Source organism: Mytilus galloprovincialis, chromosome 3, assembly GCF_965363235.1.
Source record: "Mytilus galloprovincialis chromosome 3, xbMytGall1.hap1.1, whole genome shotgun sequence".
NCBI lineage: Eukaryota > Metazoa > Mollusca > Bivalvia > Mytilida > Mytilidae > Mytilus > Mytilus galloprovincialis.
In genome coordinates, this window is record NC_134840.1 from 102357551 (window position 1) to 102383831 (window position 26281).

The window sequence follows — 26281 nt, forward strand, 5'->3', positions numbered from 1 at the left end:
GATTTTGGGAGTTGAGGTCCCAACAGTTTAGGAATTAGGGGCCAAAAAGGGACCCAAATAAGCATTATTCTTGGTTTTCGCACCATAACTTAAGTATAAGTAAATAGAAATCTATGAAATTTAAACACAAGGTATATGACCATAAAAGGAAGGTTGGGTTTGATTTTGGGAGTTTTGGTCCCAACAGTTTAGGAATAAGGGGCCCAAAGGGTCAAAAATTGAACTTTGTTTGATTTCATCAAAAATTGAATAATTGGGGTTCTTTGATATGCTAAATCTAACTGTGTGTGTAGATTCTTAATTTTTGGTCCCGTTTTCAAATTGGTCTACATTAAGGTCCAAAGAGTCCAAATTTAAACTTAGTTTGATTTTAACAAAAATTGAATCCTTGGGGTTCTTTAATATGTTGAATCTAAAAATGTACTTAGATTTTTTATTATTGTCCGAGTTTTTAAGTTGGTCCAAATCGGGGTCCAAAATTAAACTTTGTTTGATTTCATCAAAAATTGAATAATTGGGGTTCTTTGATATGCAAAATCTAACTGTGTATGTAGATTCTTAATTTTTGGTCCTGTTTTCAAATTGGTCTACATTAAAGTTCAAAGGGTCCAAAATTAAACTAAATTTGATTTTAACAAAAATTGAATTCTAATGGGCTTTTTTGATATGCTGAATCTAAACATGTACCAGTTTTCAAGTAGGTTCAAATCAGGATCCAAAATTATTATATTAAGTATTGTGCAAAAGCAAGAAATTTTCAATTGCACAGTATTCAGCAATAGCACGAAATCTTCAATTGCACAGTATTGTGCAATAGCAAGAAATTTTCAATTGCTCAGTATTGCGCAATAGCAAGAAATCTTCAATTGCACAGTATTGTGCAATAGCAAATATTTTCAATTGCACAATATTGCGCAATAGCCAGAAATATCTAATTGCACAATATTGTGCAATAGCAAGAAATTTTCAATTGATTGGAGTTATCTTTCTTTGTCCAGAATAGTAGTTGACTCAACTTAAATCATTGTTTAATACAATATACAATGTATATTCACTTTTACTACCAACTGATAAATTAAAACAATCTTTACCATTCAGTGATAACAAGCACCTTTTGTTAAATTTTAATATTTTATGATGTATTTAAATGAGTAGTTGTTGTTGCAAAACTCCATTAGAAATTTGAATTGAGATCAGTTTTGGAATAAGGAAAAGGGGGATGTGAAAAAAAAATTGGGGGGGGGGGGTCAATTTTTCTCATTTCAGATTTCATAAATAAAAAGAAAATTTCTTCAAACATTTTTTTGAGAGGATTAATATTCAACAGCATAGTGAATTGCTCAAAGGCAAAAAACATTTTTTTTTAAGTTCATTAGACCACATTCATTCTGTGTCCGAAACCTATGCTGTGTCAACTATTTAATCACAATCCAAATTTAGAGCTGTATCCAGCTTGAATGTTGTGTCCATACTTGCCCCAACCGTTCAGGGTTCAACCTCTGCGGTCGTATAAAGCTGCGCCCTGCGGAGCATCTGGTTGTGTTTTGGTCTGTTTTTCTTAAACTATAAGCAATAGGTCAACTATATTTGTTTTATGGAAGAATTGTTAGCTGTACGTGTCTGCCTGGCATTGTTTATCAGACCTTGACCTCATTTTCATGGTTCATTGGTCAATGTTTAGTTTTCTTGATTAATGTTAAGTTTATGTGACAGTTGTAATAAAGTTTTATATTTAGGACTATCAACATAATATCAATGACTAGTAAAGAAGGCGAGACATTTCAGTGTGTGCACTCTTGTTTTAAACCAATATAATCAACGATAGTAATGTAGTGTTTTCCCCCAATATCCAGTTCTCGATTTTAGCAATTTTAAAATTGCATTTAAAATTAATTAATAAGAAATTGTTTACAATAAAATGAATCAGTCACCGCAGGAACATATAATCATATAGATATACTGTATCACCATAAAAGAAATCAGTGTTGTGTGTAGTTTTTTGTATTTTGTGCGAATTTTTTCCCTATTGTAATCAGTTATTTCCTGTATTTTTTTGCACAGAATATTCATTTTCACACTGTCTTGCATGGGGAAAGGTTATTATTTTTTTAAAGCTACACCATGATAAATATTCCTTCCAAAATTTCTCCTCCCTCATTTACTTCAAGATTATCAGATGGTCATTTTCTCGAACGTTAAATTAAGGATACAACAACTGTATAGTTAATATAAAAAAGAAGATGTGGTATGATTGCGAATTATGGACAACTCTCCACAAGAGACCAAATGACACAGAAATTAACAGCTATATGTCACCGTAAGGCCTTCAACGATGAGCAAAGTCCGTATCGCATAGTCATCTATAAAAGGCCCCGAAATCACAAATGTATAACTATTCAAACGAGAAAAATAACTACCTAATTGATGTACACAAAATTAACGAAAAACAAAATATGTAACACAGCAACAAAGGACAACCACTGAATTACAGGCTCCTGACTTGAGACTATACTCATCATTACTAAAACTTCACAATAAGGGTCGGCTGAGACCAAATTTTTCGACCACAGAGATAATTTCAGATTTCGTCTTTTCAAAATAATTACTCTAAATATCAGCACAATATTTTAAATCTGCAAATTTGGAAGCAAATTTTTGTTCTTCCCTCGCCGTGTTTCGAACTCATATACTATATGGATTATATCGAGACAACACCGCCTGCACCGTTTTCAGCGCGGTAGATTAGTGAGTTGGCCACCTATAGACTGGACATCCTCTTGTTATTTTATGATGAAAGGAACACATTCGTTTGAACGTATAATTAACGAACTTTAAAACTTTAATTCTAACTTCTACAATCCGGCCCCTTTTCTACGAGAATGTGACCTACCGAATAAGACTTAATTATTATCGAGTTTGTACTAACATAAGCAACACAAATGCTGCCACATATGGAGCAGGATCTACTTACCCGTACGGAGGACATGAGAGCACCCCTAGTTTGGGTGGGGTTCGTGTAATCAGTCTTGATTTTTCTATGTTGTGTTATTGTGTACTTTTGTTTGTCTGTTTGTCTTTTTCTTTTTATAACCATGGCATTGTCAGTTTATTTTCGACTGACGAGTTTGAATGTCTCTTTGGTATCTTTCTATTCGCCTCCCTTTTAATGTGCCCGAAACATATATATTGTCATAAAATGTATTGATCGGCCAAAAAAAAGGGGTTCCAACCCCCGGACCCCCTGGATCCGCCAATGCTCGACAGCCATTTGATATTATGGCGGTGGAAAGGGAGGGTCAAGATTTATTTTCTTCTATTGCTACGCATACTTATTTTCTTTGCAGCACAGACATTTAATGTGCGTATTGTTATGCGTTTACTTTTCTACATCGGTTAGAGGTATAGGGGAGGGTTGAGATCTCACAAACATGTTTAACCCCGCCGCATTTTTGCGCCTGTCCCAAGTCAGGAGCCTCTGACCTTTGTTAGTCTTGTATTATTTTAATTTTAGTTTCTTGTGTACAATTTGGAAATTAGTATGGCGTTCATTATCACTGGACCAGTATATATTTGTTTAGGGGCCAGCTGAAGGACGCCTCCGGGTGCGGGAATTTCTCGCTACATTGAAGACCTGTTGGTGACCCTCTGCTGTTGTTTTTGATTTAGTCGGGTTGTTGTCTCTTTGACACATTCCCCATTTCCATTCTCAATTTTATTTATCGAGTAACGTGGTCGACTCAGTTGCAGTAAATCGTATATACTTTAATGGTAAACTAGGGACTGGTAATTTGTAACCTGAAAGGATGAACAATGAGACCATAACAGGCATATTCCTTTAGCCCCTTTCTGGACCGTATGGAAATATATTTCGCAACTTGCTCGCTATGCCCGTATCTGTAGCTGGTCCTATATTTCGATGAACCGAGTATGATAAAATTGAGCATTGAAATGGGGAGTGTGTCAAAGAGACAACAACCCAACCAAAGAGCGGAAAACAGCAGGGGCCATCGATAGGTCTTCAATACAGCACGAAAATCCCGCACCCGGAGGCGTGATTCAGTTGGACACTAAACAAAAATGTGTACTAGTTCAGTGATGCATATGTTTAACTGGTAAATAAAAAGGCTGGGATTTCGTTACCAAAAATTAATTAAAACCTTACACAATTCTGTCACTGGTAAAACGATTTGGCAGAACTCTTTTAACAAACGAGATATTCCATCCTAATTCTTACGGTGATGTCAGTTGTTTATAAAGCCCGTAAACTTAAACACTTTCCATGTAAACTAATTGATCTTTTGAATAAAATTATTCTTTATAGCGAATCAATTTAACAAAGTTTAAATATTTTAAATAGTGTTCTCTAGTCAACTAACATGTTTTTGAAAATTAAAACTGAATTATCTATCAGTTTCTATATATGTACAAGCATGATAACTTATAATTCTACATCCTGTAGATACTGTTTACTCAAGTTATATATGTTAGAATTGGTCGTGCGTTCTCAGACTATTTATCACGTCTTTACACTATAAATCCGTTGTACTGAAGAGAATACGTGATTTGTCTATTACAACTAACTTTCAGTAATTGCGAGTTCACTTTTTTTCAAATGTTTTGTCTCTAAGACTTCGGTGCCTCGGACCGAATCATATGAGTTGCGAATTTGCAACTGAGTTTTACCGCGAGTTTCATTATTATTTACTGTGTGTTCTTATGTTGTGTTGTTACATCGCTGTCCAAGATTCAGGAAGGGTTGAACGCTAACAGACATGTTTATCCCTTCAACATTATGTATGGGCCTGTCCAAATTCAGCCTGTAGTCCGGTGGTTGTCGTTGGTTCGCTGTATGTTGTCTGTCTTACATATTTGTTAATTTTCGTAAATAGTTTTGTTATAAATAAGGCGTTACTTTTCTCGTTTGGACATGTTGGATGGTTTAACATCGACACTTTCTGTACAGCTGATTATATATACATCACGAGCTTTCTCATTAGTCTTGAACACGGTTGCCTACATAATTGCTTACTACTACGACGGTCATTTCAACTCTGACTGTTCTACTAGTTATCAATAGCTGTCTGACTCTCATTGGCAATTATACCACGTATACATCTCCTTATTTTATATGAAATAAAGTTCCCTAAAGTCACAATTTAGTAACCAGTGCAAGTAACTGCTCCCACTTTATTAAGCTAGTGGTAGATGGATCATTCAATTGATTGAACGATTATACTATTATAAATAAAAATTGTTTGAAGGGGGTCTTAATTAATTTCTCATCCTTCCTTAAAGTAGGGACTTCAATCATCCCTAAAAAAAATAAGTCTAGTGATTCCAATTAATGTTTCCTCCTATCCCCGTGAAAAAAATAATAACCATGCAATGCAGTCCCTTGGAAATTAAAAAAGAAGCATATGTTTGATGCTATATTAGTCAGAGATATAAGTCTCTGATTTCAACGATTTCCGATAATCAGTTCTATCCCCCTATTCAATATAATTCTATAATGAAACTCTCCCAACTTTTTAGTTATTTGATTGACCTACTTATATTAAAAATTTCTGGAAAGTACGCAGGAATTTCCGCGTATTGATGTTCCGGAGATTAACGAATATGCCGGTTCTATTCGTGGTAAATCGTGTACATTCGTAAATTTAAAGATAATTTCAAAACGTAAGATGTCATAATAAATTGGGAATATCCTTATATTTACCGTGCGTTTCAAAAATCGAGTAGATGTGAAAAACATAGTGCAAAACAGGAGCCGGAAAACAATTTAAAAAGAAGATTGAAAGGTAAGAAAAACTTTTTTCAGAGGAAATGAAAGTCCCGACAAGAGGTTCTCCAACACCAAGAAAATAAAGACCGTGAGAAAATGCGAGAAAGGGGTTACAAATACACACGTTTTTTTAAAGTACGTGTTAAACCAGGAAGAGTTTTTGTATACATATTCATTTATAAATACGAAAAATTCAATGTATATGACATGTGTTTTGAATAATTTGTCATCCTCGTGGATCACAGTATTAAATTTTATTTTATTTTTTTAAATTAAAAAACCTAACTGAAGCTACCTTTAAAAATATCCGGAATTTAGGAGTGTTTCCTATAGCACATGAATAAAAAAAAAAAAACTAGGTTGTGTTAATTTCAGAGGTTCTATCGTTAACTTTCAAATGCACTGCGAAGGATAGAAAGTCAATAAAAGAAAACTATTAGTATATATCAATATATATATGTGTGAGTTTTAGAGGGACTAATGATACAAATGATAAACAACTAGGCAAAATCTAGTAATATCTAGAAAGTTCTTGCAACTACCCTTATTACATTCATTATGTTTAAGAAAAGGATCACTAGCTTTCAAATTCATGTTCATCGATTTGACTGACTCAAATTCTTATATGAAATGAAATCAAATGAAATCAAATCAAATCATTTTATTGGTATATGTGATTGAATGATTACATACTAAAACGTATATCCAGTTTACCATCAGTCTGAGATAAACAGTTAACAAAGCATGTACTCTATAATATGATATATCAGAATTTCGTGTTTATTTAGTCTAGAGTAGATGTCATCTAATTAACTATCCAGATGACCTCCGAATATTGCCGACGATCATATAACCCGATATAAACATAAACAGAAATAGATTGCTAACTCGTACAATTGGATTTTTATAGGTCTGATTTCAAGTTATAGGTTAAAAAAAGAGCTAAGTAACGTTTTTACCTGCAAAAGAATGATGACTGAACACGAATTATGCATGCGTAACCAATTTCTAGCTCAGTGGTTAAATTGAAAGTCGCATGCATACAGATTTAATGAGGATGAATTATTCACTTGCAAATTAAGTGAATAAGTCATCAGCGATATTTCTTTGCTTATTTTGATAGAATTGAACCGAATTGGCTGGCAAAAACGAATTAAAAGTTTCTTCATTTCCTCTTTTTTTTCAATGATAGAACCAAACGAAATCATATTCAATGTTTGTTTCATATCTCGTAGCTAGTGCCCATTTATAAAGTTTGATTTAAAACCTGTTTTCCCCAAACAATTTATCACAGAAAAACAAATACATATATAGTGTACATGGCATCTATCTGTGAGAAAGATGTCACAATTTTGTATCATGTTGAAGAAACTTTTTGATCTTACCGAATTCTAAATCATGACGATATGTAGTGAATTATCTACATATATATATATATTGCCCTCCTATTTTCTTTTATGGGTTCATCATTGGTGTCCAGTTTGTTCTATATTATATAGTTACTCTTTTTTAACTTTTGCAAATTAGTCACTGATCTTCACTTGTTCTTATCCATACACTTTTACAATTAATACATTATAGATCAAGATCGATGCTTAATTTGGTTTTCAAAAAGTGTTTGGCAAACTCGGATTTATCTTGCTCGCCATTACTATGAACTCAACCCTCTAATGTTTTGTAATACTCATGGGCGGATTTAGCCATTCGTTCGTCCGTCTGTCCCGCTTCAGGTTAAAGTTTTTGGTCAAGGTAGTTTTTGATGAAGCTGAAGTCCAATCAACTTGAAACTTAGTACACATGTTCCCTATGGTATGATCTTTCTAATTTTAATGCCACATTAGACTTTTTACCCAATTTCACGGTCCATTGAACATGGAAAATTATAGTGCGAGTGGGGCATCCGTGTACTTTGGACACATTCTTGTTGTAATTATTTTTGTTTTATATCTCTTATGAAATGAAAGAGATGTGAGTTAAACAGCAACAATATTGTGACTTTTTTTCCTGTGACTTTTTTTCTTGTGACTTTTTTTCCTGTGACTTTTTTTCTTGTGACTTTTTTTCCTGTGACTTTTTTTCTTGTGACTTTTTTTCCTGTGACTTTTTTTCCTAGTAATTTTGTGACTTTTTTTCCCGTGACTTTTTTTCCTGTGACTTTTTTTCCGTTTACCTTTAAAAAGAGGGTTCCCAACCCAGGATAAAGTGGAGGGGGGTTCCAACCACATGTCCCTATTCAAATGCATTGATCGCCCAACTGTATCCGCCACTGATACTTGTCACGGTTTTGTGTCATCTTAAACAATGTTGTTTTCAGAGATTTAATCGCAATTTATCACAAATATTGTATAAAATACTACTTTGAGAGAGTCCTCAGCTCGCTGTTTTCCGCCCACTGTAGTGAACAATTTTGTCCAATCAAAACAGGGTTATTATCCTGTGTTTCCCCGAATTCTTTTTTTAGCATATGACGTCTTTCACTGTGAAAGTCCAGTTTGGCCTAAAATAGACAGTAGCCGCAAATATTGTGCCGAGAAATCGGACTACGATGAGTGCATCAAAAGGTAAGACAGAAAGCCATGCCATTTAATCCAGTTGATGGTAAATATGCTATAATTATTGACCGAATCGTAAATTCCTTTATACACCATAAAGATGGTCGCCATATTTTCCTGGTCGTGGGCTGTTGAAAACAAATAAGAAACTTTGGGCTAGTTCTCAGCACGGAAATATAAACAACATGTAAACATGGAGTAGGCAATATAATAATTATATATTTCAGTCGAAGACGTTTGCATTACATGTCAACACGTGAAAAATATTAAAATCTGAGTGAATTCAGCTTTTGAACAGGCAGACAGGTAGAGAGTACTAGTGAATGTATAAAAACTCTACAGTTTCAATAATTAGAGTCTAACATGCTATTTTGTTCAACCTTTTACTGTTACATCTGGCTGTTATTTTTTGTCTTCGTAGGGATTTTCCTTTGTAATCTTACAATTAGGTTTTCTCAGTGTTGGAGCAATTTTATCTGGGTCTACTCCTCTGGGTGTGTTTGCCCTGTATTCTATCTGGGAACAGTATAACAGTCAATATATATATATATATATTCCATTATCCACAGGTTTTTTATTAATTAAAAAATAGTTTTATAAGTATAAAATGTTTTTTTTATGCTCCACCTACAATAGTAGAGGGGCATTATGTTTTCTGGTCTGTGCGTCCGTTCGTCTGTCGTGCTGTTTGTTCGTTCGTCCGTCCGTTCGTTCGTCTATCTGTCCCGCTTCAGGTTAAAGTTTTTGGTCAAGGTGGTTTTTGATGAAGTTGAAATCTAATCGACTTCAAACTTAGTATACATGTTCCCTATGATATGTCAGATCTTTTTAATTTTAATGCCATATTAGAGGGTTTACCCCAATTTCACGGTCCACTGAACATAGAAAATTACAGTGCGAGTGGGGCATTCGTGTACTGGGGACACATTCTTGTTTATTAATAAATTTACTTATTTTGTTTCATGTAAATGAAAAAATAATATGTATTTGAATCTTCTTGTCAGATGTGCCTCCGGTGTCTGGCTTTATACAGGTTGACAATTTATTAGAATACATTGCAATGGATATTTACAATGCTAATGAGGTATTATTATGTTGAACATGTTTGATTTCCATGATTGTTTAATCGAGCAATCAAACATTGTCAACTAAACATTAACCTTTGGAACCAAAATACAAATCTATTATAATATATACACGTAGATGGACCTCTGTTAGGCTTGACACCACACATTATAACTCTTTCTTCAACCCCAGACAGAATAATTATTACATATAAAAACAAGATATGTTTGTTTATACGATAAAAGATGCACTTTTTTTTAATCTGGGTCAAATATATAAAACTTGATTTCAGTGCATATGTACGGAACATACCTAATATATTTAAATTTCCTTGTAACAAAAAGACAGCACACATTTGCTTAAATTGAAACTTAATGCATATGATAGATCAAGGTTATATTGGGTTAGTTCTCCACAAGTTCAGCCAGGAGTTGCATAATCAAAATATACTTCTGAATGAATATAGCCTGGGGAATACATTAGATGAAATAACAACCCAACAAAATCACTTTAAACATTATCTTAGATTTTATGTATGGTTAAAGAAAGTAGTTTGCTTGTGTTTTAATGACTTTCACCCAATTCAAATGTAACTCCTTTTATTCAATATTCAATATTGTAAAATTAAGATACATTGTACATGTACTTAGAAAAGTTACCAGAACCTAAAAATTAAGCAACAATGTTACTATTAACATGACTAAGTATCCAATAATTCCTTGACAAATTTTGACTAATAAAATTAAAACGATTAAAATTTATAGTTTTCAAATCTAATGAACATGGTGAATGCATATATCTATAACTTTTGATTATTTGTTTACAGATTTCAGTCTGGAGGAGCTTGGAAACCTAAGTAGCCTTGAGCTACAACAGTTAATCAATAGTGGTGAACTAGATGTGTCCCCTTTACTTAATCTAGACCCTACGCAGCCCAACCTGACAACTAACAACGTTAGCCAAGGACATGCTGGTAAGTCCTCTTACTATGTTAACTTTTGTTCGGTTACTATCTTTATTTACCTTCAGACTACCAACAACTCATCTAGATGAGCGAGCACATGTTGTAAATAATGTATTGGTTTTGCTCATTGCTGAAGGCTGTGCTGTGATCTATACTTTGTATATGCTGGCTTCTTCATCATTTGGGTTTGGGTGGGGAGTTGTCTCATTGGCAATAATACCCTTACTTCTTATTTTTAAATTACATGAAACTAACGACAAGGCCATAAAAAAGAATATGTTTGTTTGTCTTAACTCCTAACCTTACCTACCCAGAAAATAGCTGTCTACTCAAAATCTTTTATTGCCTTGATTAGAAAAAGTTTTTTTTAATCAGATCTCCATTACTAAAAAAAAAACATCCAACACTTCCATTTCTCTTTTTCAAAATAAAAAAAAAGAAATGGCCTATCTACCTACCCACTGTCTCTACTTTTGGGTAGGGTATGGGCAAACCAAAATATTTTTAAGTGTGGCCCAATGTATTGTCAACCAAATATGTTGGATAAGTTCTTATTGAAGAAATGACCCCTACAAACAATGCTAGCTAATGCACTTGTTGAAAGGTTGAAACATGATAGACCCCTAGCCAACCAACAGATTTTAATTTATATCAGCCAAGTTTATAATGGTACTGGTATGGATTAAAAATAACTTATAAATATATTTTATAGGTAAAATTATTAGTTTTGAAAATAAAGAGTCCTCTACAATTTCAATAACTAACATGGTGGAATGTACTCTAGCTATAGTCTGCTATACTGTCTGGCAGGTTCAATTTTGGAAATTTAAACCACAGACTATACTAGCCTTTTGACAGTACTTTATTTTGATAAATGGAGAAAGAGCACACAACTTGTGACCCAATATCAGAAGACTTTTTACAAATTCAGATAAGGTTATAACCTATTAAATGATTCCTTAGCATCACAACCAATTAATCCTATCCCTATCAAGGTCATCTTGATAAGTTCTGTTGCAGTATACTGTAAATTCAGAAATGATTGCCTATATATAAAAGAGAAGATGTGGTATGATTGCCAATGAGACAACTGTCCACAAGAGACCAAAATGACACAGACATTAACAACTCGTTATTCGTTACTGTGAATTTTGGGGTTGAAAAAAGTTTTATCAAATACATGTACTATATGGTCAGTTGTACTATTCAATATTTGTTTTTTTGGGGATAAATGTTCAAACTCTTTAGGAATTTAGGGCAAAGAAGTGGTCCAAAAACCACAATTTTCCTTTTTCAGGATAATAATTTGTGTATGGATCTCTATGAAATTTTACCACAAGGTTCCATACCTAATATCTGATTTCAAATTAAAAGTTTCTACGACCACATTATTCCTTGTCGGAAACCTATGCCGTGTCAAATATTTAATCACAATCCAAATTTAGAGCTGTATTAAGCTTGAAGATAGTGTCTATACTTGCCCCAACTGATCAAGGTTTGACCTCTGCATTAGTAATTTCATATTAACTTTAAATTTTGAAAGAAATAAGATTTTTAAATTAATGAGAAATTGGAGTGAAATAATCTATGACAAATAATTTCCACCTGTTAAAGTAAAAATAAATAATCTTAAAAAAATAATCGTCAAGGTACAGCTGAAGTATTGACTGATGTATGGTCATCCTGTGCTTAGTAGGATTTATGTAAACTCATCATGACATTCAGATTCATGTTACAGGGGCTCACTACAGGGAAACAACTTCCTCAATTTATTCATGTTAAACAACTTCTCCTGTAGAACATGTCCACTGCTCTTTGAGCTACAATAGATTACTTTTACAAATTGAGACTTGGTCACTTGGATGGAGAGTTGTCTGCTTGGCACTCATACCACATCTTCTTATATCTACTTGAGTTTATAATTGTTTTGTGGGATAATTTCTCCTTTTATAACATGTGTACAATATGCAAGTTATTGAATGGCAAAGAGAGTTAAGTGGACAATAATTTTAATTCTCGGTGTTCTCAAAAATGTACATGTAGAAGCATGAAGTCTACGACTGACACTGGATTTTCAACATCTTTGTTCAATGTTGTGAAATTGATTTGGTGTTTGATGTCCATTAGTTTAATTGTTTAATACTATGTTAACAGACTGGTGTAGAAATAAGACAGTGCACTGATCAACTGGCATTTTGATTCAACTTGCCCTAATTAAACTCTGCTTGCTTGAGACTAACTTAAGACCTCTTATTTAACCTAAAGTCAGAAATATATGAACATAAAAATATGTTGTAGTATGATTTTAAATTAGACCACTATCAACCAGAGACCGAATTTTGAAATGACCTAAATGTTAACACCTACAAATGTATAGAACCCGAGTAAAATATAGGATAGGTGATGCTGTTGAATAGTACTAACACCACCTGAATGTTAATAGATGTTCTTCAGAGAAATGGACGTCCTAAGACAAAAAAAAGAGGATCATTGGATCTTAAACCCATTTAAATCAATTGTTTAAAGACCTCAAAAATTCAGTATATATCTCTCATTCTATTCCCCAACTATAGAAACCTGGTTTAAAAGGACTAAACTGCTTATTTCACAGGATAACAGTTTGCAGAAAGATATGTCACACACCCCACCTTGGTAGGGACACTAATCTGGTCTCAACTTCAAAAGCTTTTGCTCTTACTGCTTCAAAGTGCTCCTTATTGCGTGCGTAAGTTTGGCAAATTCTTAGATAAACTCAAGATCCTCTGTACAAAATGTACTTCTCGTCTTAATCAGGCTATTCAGTTTTGGGTGCCAAATTTTCAACCCACTTATTTGGATTTTGGTTTTAAATGCTATAATATTCTCCCCTACCTAAGAACCTTCTAATATTGAAATCAATATTTTCAATGAACTTTTATTCTCTATAACTGGTAATACTAAAGAGACATAGAGTTAGAATGAAAATCTGTAATTATTCATGGCTTATTTTAGCATGTCAGCCAAAAAGCATTATGAATGTGTGTACCTGAGATTGTTCTTTGTTACTATAAATCAATAATCCTTAGAACAGACTATAATTAAAAGCTTGTCATTCACAAATTGTAATTGATCTCAGTCGCATGCATGTTTTGCAGCAATTAGAAAAAAACACTGTTTCCCAAGGGTACATTTTTTTCTGAAAAGATGAGAAATAGCGGAATAGTTTTAAACTTTGTTGAAATTCGATTAGATCATAACAATTTTTCCCCAAAAATTTTTAGGGCTTGCTACATCCGATTTTCAACGAAACTTATTAAAAACAGAAATGTTCTGCAACAATAATAAAAATACCTGTTTATCATTGTTACACTTTTCTATAGAAAGGATATTAAATCACTGTTTGTACTCGGTTAGGTTACGTCAACATCCAACTTTTTGTGCGATTTTTTGGATACCACATCCGATTTTATAAAACTAAATGTTAAAAATAGAAATATCAAAAACTGTAAGGCAACAAAAAAAAAAATGTATGAGACAATTAAAAATGTACTCTTTAAAAGTTATGTCAACACCAAACTGTTGGTACAAACTTTTTGGTTACCACATCCGATTTTATAAAACTAAATGTTAAAAATAGAAATGCCTAAAACTGTTATGCCACTTTAAAAAACCCTGTTATTTATTTTTAAATATTGGCCATTTTTGCCGGAGGGGTCCAGTTAAGACCAGTTTTATTGTAATACTTCAAACTCATGTCGGCCAAATGTCTTTTTCTAGATTTTTTTTATCATGGCAATTTAAAGAAAACACCTTATTCAAATATTATGACATATAGTATGAATCATAACATTTAGTCATTATTTTAAGGTCCTTGTTTTTCTTGGCCGGTATTCTTTGAAAATATAAATTACGTTTGATATGTTTTCAAAAAATCCAAAGAATTGAAAATATAATTGGTGTAACCCTTTTATTCACTGCAGCATGAACTTTGAAAAGGTTAATTACCACTGGTGTTGTATTCTCACAATAGCATTTAAATGGCAGACTTATACAATGAGTACTTCTCTTTTTAAGATAAAATATCTTGGTGACATAAAACTTTATTTTTAGATTCTTTATATTGCGAAATGTATATCCTGTGGAAAAGTTTCCAGTTCTGCATACATTTGTATATTTAAACGGGACAGACGGTTTTTGTAATCATTATTGAAATGACATCCTGCGTTGTTCTCTGGTCATAAAAAAATACCTGTAACATGGATGAATATATCAACATGGATCCATTCCTGGATATTTTCAACAGTCAGCAGTATTTGCAGACGTGCATGTGTAAATTACTTTAATCTATATATAGCAAAATCAGTTAGTTGTTTGTTGGATTTTTTTTCTGCTAAAAATATGTTTTAGTTGCAATACATCTATTTTTCTTTTGATTTATAATAAATAATGTTGAAATGTGTAAGTTGCATTATTTTACTCTTTAATTTTTTGGGAATTTTTTAAAGGATAAAAGAAATGGTTGAAATTTTTTTTTTTGGATCAAATCTTGAACATTCTAATTTATAAGAAAAAAAAAGAAGTGATACAAATAGTAAAGCAGATTAAGAATCTCAGACAGTTTTTAGTAGCTAAAAAATTTAGAGAATAACAAATAAAGTTTTTGTGGTTTCAACACACTCTAAATATTTTTTTTCATTGAGTGAAATAAAACTTTGTGGTTTGTAACAAAAGGTGTTGGTTTGTTGAATTTTAAATTATGTGGTTTCATTATGTGCATTTGACAGTCGTCTATAATTGTGTATTCCGTTGGATTTTAAATATAGTGGTTTTAGTCAACAGCTAAACCCAAAATAATTTATACCCAGGAATACAATTTTCTTATTCATGTTTTTGAAACATTATAATGTAAGTAATATTTTCTTTCTTTTTATTTCGTATACTTGCAATAATAATCATTGAAAAATTGCAAAAGTTTAATATTTTTATACGACTGCAAAAAAAAATTGCGTCGTTTAATGGTATCATGTTGTTGTCATCTGCATCGTCGTCCGAAGACGCATATAATTTCAGGACAATAACTTTAGTTTTAGTGAATGCATCTCTATAAATTTTTACCATAAGGTCCAATACCACTAAAAAAAAGTTCGGATTGATTGGAAATGAGCATTTTTGCAATTTTCAAACAATAACATGTGTTTAAGTATACGAATCTCTCTGAAATTATTTAACAAATTTCCATACCATGAAGGTAACTATTGATTTTGGGGGTTATGGCTAAAAATGTTTTGGAATAAGGGGCAAAAAAGGGGGAAAAACTAGGTTTTTCTGGTCAATGGACAATTAAGACAATTTAAAAGCAGTGTACATGGTGTAAGGGAGGTAATTCAAAAACATTTAACATACAATGTTGGGTTTGTTCAGATATACCTCCCTTACACTTCTTTTAAATTATGTATAGAATGTCAGGTTTTGGGCTTATTGCAAAAAAAGGGGGGTGGGGGGTGGTAGTAGTTTTTCCAAATTTCTCAAATTCCAAATTTTTGAAAAGTTTGAAGAAGAAATCTTTAATTGCACAATATTGCGCAATAGATTTGTAAGATCTTGACATTTGTTTTGTGTCAGAAACTCATATTATGTAAAAAATTTGATCACAGTTCAAATTCAGAGCTGTACCAAGCTTGAATGTTGTGTCCATACTTCCCCAATAGTTCAGGGTTCAACATCTGCAGGGTTGTATAAAGCTGTGCCCTTCAGAGCACATGGTTATGAAATTTTGGAAATATTAATCTAGTGAACATTATGTTGCAAAAAATTATTTTTTTTCCACTTTTACAGCACAACAACTTCTACAGGGGTTTATGGCCGCTGATCAAAGTCCTGGTACATCTGCAACCAGAACCGTAACCAGAGGACCTACTGGACGGGCCCAGACTACTCCTGATGGCATTTATACAGAAATCGTAGAACAACCAAAACAGCGAGGGCTGAGGTTCCGTTATGAATGTGAGGGAAGATCTGCTGGGAGTATTCCTGGCGAGAAAAGTACTCAGGATAGGAAGTCGTTCCCAACTATTAAAGTAAGTTATTGAAGAGAATTTGAAAAAAAAAATACAATGATTGTACCATTCAAATTGAAGAAATAACAACATTTTTGTTTAGCGAATTTGAAAAAGAAGATTTATTTTTATTACCATCGTGCGATTCAAAATGTAGAAATACAGCATTTTGTTTAGAGAATTTTCAGTTTCAACTATGATATTGCAACAATTTACTTAGTGCGTAAACATTGCATGCTTTATTTCAGTGATTTAAAAGTATAAATAAACCTCAGTCGTTTATTACCTTTAAATGTATTGTCCTTGAAATGTCTGTGAAAGAATAAATATATAGACTTCTATATGAACGGCAAGAGACAAGGGTCATATACCATATATACTGGGTATATTTAAAAATCAAATAGATAAAATACCAAGTCTATTCAGTAATGATTGTTTTTCTCCCACACATGGTTGCAAGTATAATGTACAGCAGAAAAAACGGAATGAATTCAATATGAACAATGAAGCACAAAAAAATCATGTAACCTTTTAAAAACAAAAACAAAATTTTGGGTAATTTTTTTTTATTCACTTGTCTCAATAATCCGGACTTTCAAAAATAGAAAAAATTTAATATAAAATTATATATGCCATTTAAAAGTATACCAAAATGACATATACTGTATATGTATAAAGGACCTCTATACCATGGGTATTTAACTGAAATGAATAAAGTGTAAAAAAGTCATATAAATAAATATATTTTATATGTAAATTTCAGATTCATCAATATCAAGGAGTAGCTGTGATAGTGGTATCGTGTGTAACAAAAGATAATCCTTATGAACCTCATCCACATAACCTTGTAGGGAAAGACTGTAAAAGGGGTGTCTGTACACTCAAGGTCAAGGACACGAATGTAATTAGGTGAGTTTGAATATTCTACTTTGATATATTTTTTATTTTCTTTGTCAGTACTTGTAGATTAAATTGTGCCATTTATTACGAAAAAAAAAGTGAAAAAAGGGAGAAATTGAAGAATTTTTTTTAATATTTGATCTCTGACATGTACCAGTAGATATCCAGATGAAATAAGATATTGTGACACTCTCCCTGATATCTAGTGTTTTTCGCAGGATTTTTTTATAGTGCCATGGTAAACGCGCCATTATCCATATTACATTGTTTCAAATTTAAAAAACTTTTGCGCTAATATTTGAACGAATACCACTGCTGTATGCTCAATAGCACAGTGCTGAAATATGAAAGCTCTGAATATCACAGCGCTAAAACACTGGGTAGAACACTGATTGTTATAACAACTTAAATGGGTTGCTTTCTTTATTATTTAATTATTTTATTGTTACTGCTATCTTTATGATAGGATATTTTCAAAGTATTTATATTCTTTCAGCTTCCCACATCTTGGAATTCAGTGTGCGAAGAAGAAAGATGTGATGGACAACTTAAAACAAAGAAAAGAAATCAACGTTGATCCCTTTCAAAGTAGGTGTCCGATTATATTTCAAGTGTAACGAAAGTGTTTTTATTTTTAGTTATATTGATAAACATAGATTTATGATGTATAAACCACATTATTTTGGATTTTTTTTTATCAGTAACGAATTCAGAAGAAAAAAAACTCACATTGTATGACATATCTCCATATTGACCCAAAAATCATAATAACAATGTAACTAAATGTTATAAAATAATCTTAATGGTGAAACTTGTCTTGTTGGAACAATGTGATGGGGGTAGATTAAGATCCTAGTCTTCCATAAATAAGGCTGTCATAGACCTTAATAGAATCTTGCATACTGGTACTACATACATGACAAACAGAACATAGTATTGATATATTTAAGTAAACTACACAAAAATGAAAAACATTGTAGAATTGTAAAAAGATGTTTAACTTTATGTTTTAATTAACCAGGTGGATTTAAACATATGCAGAAAGCCAATAATATTGACCTGAATGTAGTTAGATTGTGCTTCCAAGTTTTCCTTCCTGACGAGAATGGAAAAATTACAAGAATTGTTCCCCCGGTGGTGTCGCATCCTATACATGATAAAAGTAAGTTGATATTTATAGATTATCATTGGTCATCTCGATGAGAATGGTTTTCTTGTTTAAGGTGTTGTGACGAAATTGAGAAAAGCAATCGATGACCAATGATGATATGTTAATTACTATTTTGCCTATGACAATATTAATGTTTACATTGACAACAGCACATGCTCCCCTTAGTTTCTTTTCCTATCACTTTACATTGACAACAGCACATGCTCCCCTTAGTTTCTTTTCCTATCACTCTACATTGACAACAGCACATGCTCCCCTTAGTTTCTTTTCCTATCACTCTACATTGACAACAGCACATGCTCCCCTTAGTTTCTTTTCCTATCACTCTACATTGACAACAGCACATGCTCCCCTGAGTTTCTTTTCCTATCACTCTACTGAGCTGAGAAAGGAAATTATTAATCAGTAGGATCAAAGGAAATTCTGTATAATAGCTATTAATTGATTTTTAGCTCACCTGGCCCGAAGGGCCAAGTGAGCTTTTCTCATCACTTGGCGTCCGGCGTCCGTCGTCGTCGTCGTCCGTCGTCGTCCTGCGTCCGGCGTTAACTTTTACAAAAATCTTCTCCTCTGAAACTACTGGGCCAAATTTAACCAAACTTGGCCACAATCATCATTGGGGTATCTAGTTTAAAAAATGTGTCCGGTGACCTGGCCATCAAACCAAGATGGCCGCCACGGCTAAAAATAGAACATAGGGGTAAAATGCAGTTTTTGGCTTATAACTCAAAAACCAAATAATTTAGAGAAAATCTGACATGAAGTAAAATTGTTAATCAGGTCAAGATCTATCTGCCCTGAAATTTTCAGATGAATTGGACAACCTGTTTTTGGGTTGCGGCCCCTGAATTGGTAATTTTAAGGAAATTTTGCTGTTTTATATTGAATATTATTATAGATATAGGTAAACTGTAAACAGCAATAATGTTCAGCAAAGTAAGATCTACAAATAAGTCAACATGAACGAAATCGTCAATTGACCCCTGTAGGAGTTATTGACCTTTGTAGTCAATTTTCAATCTGCTTCCTTTGTTTAATATTCACATAGACCAAGGTGAGCGACACAGGCTCTTTAGAGCCTCTAGTTTTTTTTTGCAAGAGTTTTGTTGTCTTAATTAAGCAGGGTAAAACTTTAAATTCGTTCAAGTTAAATTGATCGGAATTTTAGTATCTCATATTATCCAACAAAATTATAGCTTACAGTTTTATTCTTGGGTAAAGTGAAAGTAGAGATTATTTTTGAATAACATATACATTTACTTTTGTAGAATCATTGAATGAGTTAGTAATTTGTCGAGTGGACAAGTCGTCTGGAAGAGCAAAAGGCGGGGATGAAGTCTTTCTTCTTTGTGAAAAAATTAATAAAGGTGAGATATTTATTACTGTTTCCTATTGTAACTATGAGTAAGGAAGAGAAGGAAAGCAGGGAACATTTTAAGAGGGGGATGTAAAAATATGTCTTATGAATAATTGTTGATGGGCCAAAGAGCATTCATTTTTCTCAGTGCCTTTTTAAATGTTTCATGGTTTCCACTCATGAAGCCTTGAATGTTTAATAACCAGAATTATGGGAAATCATTCATGGTGTGAGAAATTTTGTTTGGATATTCTATATTGAATATATGGGAAGTGTAATCCAGATTACTAATCTTAGGTTCATCAATTGAAGAAAATGTTATTTATAATTTTATGCAATGCAAAACTGCATAGAATTGTTAAGAAATTGTGGACCATATAATGTATTGTATTAAGGTTTAACAGATTTTATCAAATATCTGGGATTTCCTCTATATTTAGCATAGCCTTTTGTTATTTTATAGTATAACACGATTGATTTCAGTTGAAACATTCTTTAAGAATAAGGTTGATGACACTAGAAGATTAAAGAAAAACTGTTAGTTGTGTTATATATGCATTTGAAAGGAATATAGGTCATGACTGTATCTTATTTGTTTTGCATGGTTTAACATTCAAAACTTATCAGTCAGTAAGGAAGAAAGAAACATATCAAATACCTGTTTTTAAAATCTAAATTTCATGATTTAAAATTGATTTTCTGAAATATTAAAAAAAAAGCAGCAAGCATATTTCGTGACTATCAGAAACTTTGTCTTTAAACTTCGCTTTTCATTGTAAATGTGTAACTGATTTAAATTTATTAAGAAAAAAGAAATTAATTTCTAGTTTATAATTTTGGTCAAAATTAGAACTTTTAAGACAAGCTAGCACAACAAAAAAAATGAATAAAAAATCAGCCATTGCTAAAAATCAAAATTTAACAAAAATACTGAAATCAAACTTTACCTTGAAGCCCTGACGTAAAACTTAAATCCTAACTTAATTATTTATTCTTACAGATGATGTTAGAATAAGATTTTACCAGGAGAATGATAATGGAGATGTGGTATGGGAAGATTCCGGTGATTTTAGTGCTAATGATATACATCGACAGGTATGTTGAAGTTCAAGACAAAAATATACATAGCTTTGCAGAGTGTAGATTCAGAATTTATTTGGCTAGTAAGATACAATTTTTAAAAGCTAAATATTGTCTGTTAATTGTTTGATTTGAAATTCTTATGATTTTGAAAGGAAAAAAATATAAGTGAGGTCAAAAATTACCACACTTACAGTATAATTTAAAGGCAATATCTAAACACCCTTTTATCATTATTATTGTAACAATAAACCAATTTTTGATAGGTTTCGGCCCTTGGCCTTCTTTAGATCTTTATTTGATTTATTTGATGATTCCCTTTTATCAGCTAAGTGATGTGATTGAAATACTACACAGATTTACTAATTAGTCCTTATTCTCTTTCAGTATGCCATTGTTTTTAAAACCCCGCCATACAAAGACCAGTACATTACACGACCAGAACAGGTTAAAATGCAGTTACAACGATTAAATGACCCAGCAGAAACCAGTGATCCAATACCATTTATATATATGCCAGAAGATCCAGGTAAATACCAGTTCTTAACTTGTTAAGCAAAGTACAATTTTCTTTAAATGGTCCTAAAATAAGAAAAGGAAAATGGCCATGTCCAATATTGTCAACTATGATTAATACAGAGCTACTATAGTATTTTAGGATAGCAATCTAGACATTAGTTCTACTGCATTAGTCAGAACTTTAAATTTGTACAGATTGTTTAATTCTTAGGTTATTTTAGTTTTCGGAGGAAAATAGCATTTTCAAGTGAATTAATGTGAAAAATTGTTATGAATACATTATTATTTGTTGGTTATCTTCTGTCCATGCACAAAACTCTTAGTGCTCAACAATATACAAGATTTCTCAACGCTTCAAAGCAGAAATTGTTTAAACCACAAAACCAAGTATCAAATAAGCATCCGTTCCTCAATTCACTAATAATGGTAACACCAAAATAAACAAGTTCAAAGTATTTAAATTGAGCATCTCAAATTTGAAATTCTGCACCAAATATTCTAAATCTGAATTAACCCTTTAGTCATCTGCTTGTAAATTTACAATTTTTACTTGGAAAGTATTCTGAAAGCAAAAATCCGTTTGTATACCATTGTTCATATTGATGATTTGTGAGATGCAGAGTGTTTTATGATAAATTAAAAAAACCCATGAAACATTGAAACAAGAAAAACTGGAAACCACAAAAAGTAGCATGTGTGTGTCCTGATGTGACTAACAGTAGGTCAAACAGATTCTGTGTCCTGATGTGACTCACAGTAGGTCAAACAGATGCAAAAACTTAAAAACTGGTACTTTCAAGAAATCATTCAAGATTAAATAGAACATTACATAAGTATGGACCATAAAGAGACTTAAAAAACTTATTTTATAAAAACTTCCAATTAGTAAGCAAAAGTCTTAATGCTTTGTTAGAAATTGCAAGTAATTCCTTGCTATTGCTGAAAGTCATTAATTCTCTGTGCAAACTCTTGTTTTCTCCAGCAATGACTGCCATGATATAGCAAAGAGTGCTAAAAAGAGCATTAAATAATTAATTTATTGTATGAACTCTCCCATATTTGTTGTCCTATATATTGACTTTTTGTTCTCTTATTACAGATCCAGATAGGATATTTGAGAAGAGAAAGAGGAAAGCAGATCAGCTGAGGTCACTGGGACTGTTAGATAGTAAGTTTATTTTAAAACAAGTCACTCACACCACATCTTCCTATATCTATACATTATGGCACACTGACTGGAAGATTATATGATGATATTTAGTGTTGGTGAACTTTGACTTTAATGACGGGGAACTTTGATGTATGAGATTTTTTGAAAACATTGAAGCAATGTTTAAATTTTTTGTCAGCGTATTTCTTTTTGAAAAATCTGTGTAAAGAAATAAGGCATAATGATTTTAAATTAAAAATTTTATACTAAGTATGATACAAAATAAAAGTTTCCTCCAACACAGCCATACATTTCTCTCTGTCACAACCCCAATAGATGTTTTACATATTAAAGATTTTGCACCATGACATATTAATAGAACAGTGATTTAAGATATAATTATTATTTCTTTTACAGACCCTTCACCAGACGACATTAAACAGAGGCTGAAGATTAAAGCCACAAAATCACGCATTAAGCAAGAAAAAATTGATAGTAAGTGTTATGTTATATCCAGGGTTTCTAGTGGTTTTCTATTTACTAATCAAAATGGTTTAATATGAATATAAGAAGGTGCGGGGTAAACAATGAGACAATTATAAACAAATTCACATGAAGAGGTCAGTATGAAGTCTCCAATAAAAGGCAGGTGTCTGTCCAATATGTCGAGCTCTAAATTCTGTAAAAGTTGTGAATTTTATCAGAAACAATAAAAGATCTACAGTTACACCCAATTTTCCAAATCGTAAAAACAATAAAGATTTATGCATATAACCACTCGCAAGGTTACTTTCTATAAACTCATTACTGTAAAAATGTACTGAGTATTGAAAACCATTATATTTAATGCATAATTAAGCATTCAATATAAATTGCCATTGAATTTAAGTCAATCAGAATTTCATTAAAGACAGCATGGAACTGCTATTATGAAAATCAAAGTAAAAAATCTATATGGCACAACAATTTTGAGACAATTTATGAACAAGACAAAATGGATAGATGAAAAACTATGTATTTTTAAGATTATTGGGTTTATTTTGGTATTTTATTTATCTTCTTACACAACTTTTAAATTTGCTTCATTACATTTTCAGCACCAACAGTGGTAGATGAGATCCCATTCAGTAACCTTGGAGCTTCGAGCCAGTTTACAACAAATACCTCTTCCGTCCGCACTTCTGACAACACTGGCATTGGAAATATGACAATTAACGTAGATAGTTTAAAAGCTCAGTTAGCCAGTTTACCGGAGACTTTACAGAACCAGCTGTTACAGCGACTTGCCATGCAAAAACTACAACAGGAGATGCAAATGCAGCAAAACTCCCAATCCAGCCAAGGTTTCGATTTAGCGGCAGCTTCTTCATCCGGTCTCGTAAACGCTGGATTATTAAACGATATTCAGATGCAGCCGGCTAATACTGAACAGAACACTATGAATATGATACAACAGTATTTAGGTGATCAAGGAACGAGTGTTTCCTTCGAAAGTTTGGAATTATCGGGAAATCTAATGAATGTGGAGTTTGATCCGAATATAGGGGCAATGGAGAGTGTAGCTAGTGATGAGAGACAAATAGACGAAGCTAATTTGGCTATTCATGCTTTAAATCAATCCTGAATTTTGACATTGGCATAATGTTTGGTGCTCAAAATACCCAAAATTCCGACCAGAGTTAGTTACTTGATTTGGCTAGTGTCGGTTATTTGAAGAATGGTATATTTTGTCAGAAATATTCTATTTTTGGAAAGAAAATGAAATGTTTGAAAGATGGTTAGATGAAGGGAAAAAAATGAAAAGAGAACACATTAATTGTGTCAGTTGCTTGTGCTGTTCTGTTTATAACCACAAAAAAAATGGCAGCTTGTTAATTGTGTTTTGTTTATGTTTTTGTTATTTTCTTATATTTTTGTTGAATCTCTGTTTGTATGATTTTCGCTGCTGAAGTGACAACCATTATTATTGCTTTGATAACATAAATGTTAAAAGGAAGTTTTTTTAGGAAAGAAATATCTGTTTGTAAAATGTGACTAGTTGGGTTCTGGGATATTTCCTAGGTTTTTTCATTGTGTGGATAATTATTTTAATATAAGTATTTTCAAGACCAGATATATTTTTTATTTCTTTTAAAGAAATGTTTTGAGTCATAAATTATACCTTTATCTTTGAATGTACAATGACAAATATCAGTCTAAAAATTGGAGGGAACTTCTTATGGTGGGCAGATATGATAAACAACAACAAAAACTTTTCCTGTCCGGATTCCATATTTGGCATTCCAAGACCTGATTTTTTGTTTAGATCAAATACACATGCCATATATTTTGTCCTGTTTAAATTCCTAGGTTGTACTTCATGTGAGAAAAATCTCCCAATATTGTTTACATGTTTAGTAAATTCTGGAAATTCCCCAACAAAAACCCCATTGTTAGTTATACACCCACATCCTGTAAAAATGAAAGTAGCTATAGGTTACACCCACACCTTTTAAAAGTGAAAATAGAATAAAGTTATAAATAATTTTATAGAAAACAGGAAGTTTATTTATAGTACATGGTTTCCAGGAAGTAGTGATTATGTTGGTATTCAGATACATTCCAAGAAATAAGTTAGTCAACAGATAAATATAAGTAAATTAATTGTTTCATCATGGATAAGGGAGCTGATATTTATTTTTAGAAGGGGTTGTGCATGGAAGAAATAAAAAGAAAAATTAAATTTGAAAATTAAAAAAAAAATTAATACAAGGGCACTGGAAAATAACTTATATATAGAATACAGAGCTTATAGGACAATGTAGAAAATATAAAACTGAAAAAAAAGGAAAAAAAAAAAGAAATTAAAACAATGAAACCAATACAACTGATTAAAGAATTAAATATCAAACCACTTCCAAGCCTCCCCCTAAAAATCCAATGATTGTTCCCAAAAAATGTTAAATTCTATGCATGGTGTGTCAAACCATCTCTATGATAGGGGATACTGAAAGTGCTATTAAATTTTTGTTTACTTTTCTTGGATGCAAGGCTCTTAGTGTAATATATTAATTTTGATTTTAAAAAATGTTGTATATATTAAAATAATCATTTTTGATACACAAAAGATAAATTCTACAATCATAATGTCATAATATCATATATAACTCATTAAAATAGTGATAATCATTTTTCTTGTTTTTGTTGATGTACAGTATATATATTAAGAAAAAAAATAATATAATCATTTTAAGTACACAACACATTTGTCAAAAAACCCAACCAGAACTAACAGCTGGATACAGATTTTTTTCGTCAATGAAGAAACTTTGAAAAAAAACACTCATCAAAGATACCAGGCCTATTATTGTATATGCCAGACTTGTGTTGTATCTTCATAAAAATCATCAATTACACTCGATTCAAAAAAGTTGGTGGCCAATAAAATCTAAAGAAGAGCTTAAGAGGACAAAAATTCAAAAATATGTAACTAATATGGGATTCTATACCTTGGTTAGAACAGCTTAGAAAATTCCTTAGGATTTTTAATTATTTAAAGATTTGTGAACAGATAAAAAAACTTTCCAGGAATCTGATGTACAGTAGTTGTCGTCTGTTTATGTAGTTAAAAATTTTTCTCGATTCTATGTAGATTAGACAGTGGGTTTTCTTGTTTGAATGGTTTTACACTAGTAATTTTTTGGGGCCCTTTATGGCTTGCTGTTTG

The 26281-nt window shown here is 32.1% G+C and overlaps 1 protein-coding gene across 4 annotated transcripts; it reads left to right on the top strand.

Annotated features, from left to right (window-relative positions):
- Window positions 1-5659: 5659 nt before the first annotated feature.
- LOC143069592 (embryonic polarity protein dorsal-like) lies at window positions 5660-25744 on the top strand. Of its 4 annotated transcripts, XM_076244307.1 has the most exons (13): window positions 5701-5798; window positions 8244-8343; window positions 10226-10372; window positions 16178-16419; window positions 17162-17307; window positions 17795-17886; window positions 18320-18460; window positions 19738-19836; window positions 20827-20921; window positions 21294-21435; window positions 22525-22593; window positions 22993-23070; window positions 23673-25744. In XM_076244307.1, exons 2-13 carry the CDS (start codon window positions 8328-8330, stop codon window positions 24197-24199), a joined length of 1794 nt encoding a protein of 597 aa, XP_076100422.1. In that variant the 5' UTR covers window positions 5701-5798; window positions 8244-8327; the 3' UTR covers window positions 24200-25744. The 4 variants fall into 4 exon arrangements, with proteins under 4 accessions (XP_076100424.1, XP_076100422.1, XP_076100421.1 ...); XM_076244309.1 differs by lacking the exon at window positions 8244-8343 and having other exon boundaries at window positions 5660-5798; XM_076244306.1 differs by lacking the exon at window positions 5701-5798 and having other exon boundaries at window positions 8275-8380.
- The last annotated feature ends 537 nt before the right edge of the window (window positions 25745-26281 follow it).

Excerpts from the sequence above, each read along its gene's own strand:
- LOC143069592 (XM_076244306.1), top strand. The coding sequence starts at position 8,359 with ATGCCATTTAATCCAGTTGATG. Across the intron at positions 18,461-19,737 it reads GCATCCTATACATGATAAAA|AATCATTGAATGAGTTAGTA; the intron begins GTAAGTTGATAT and ends TTACTTTTGTAG. Across the intron at positions 21,436-22,524 it reads ATATATGCCAGAAGATCCAG|ATCCAGATAGGATATTTGAG; the intron begins GTAAATACCAGT and ends CTCTTATTACAG.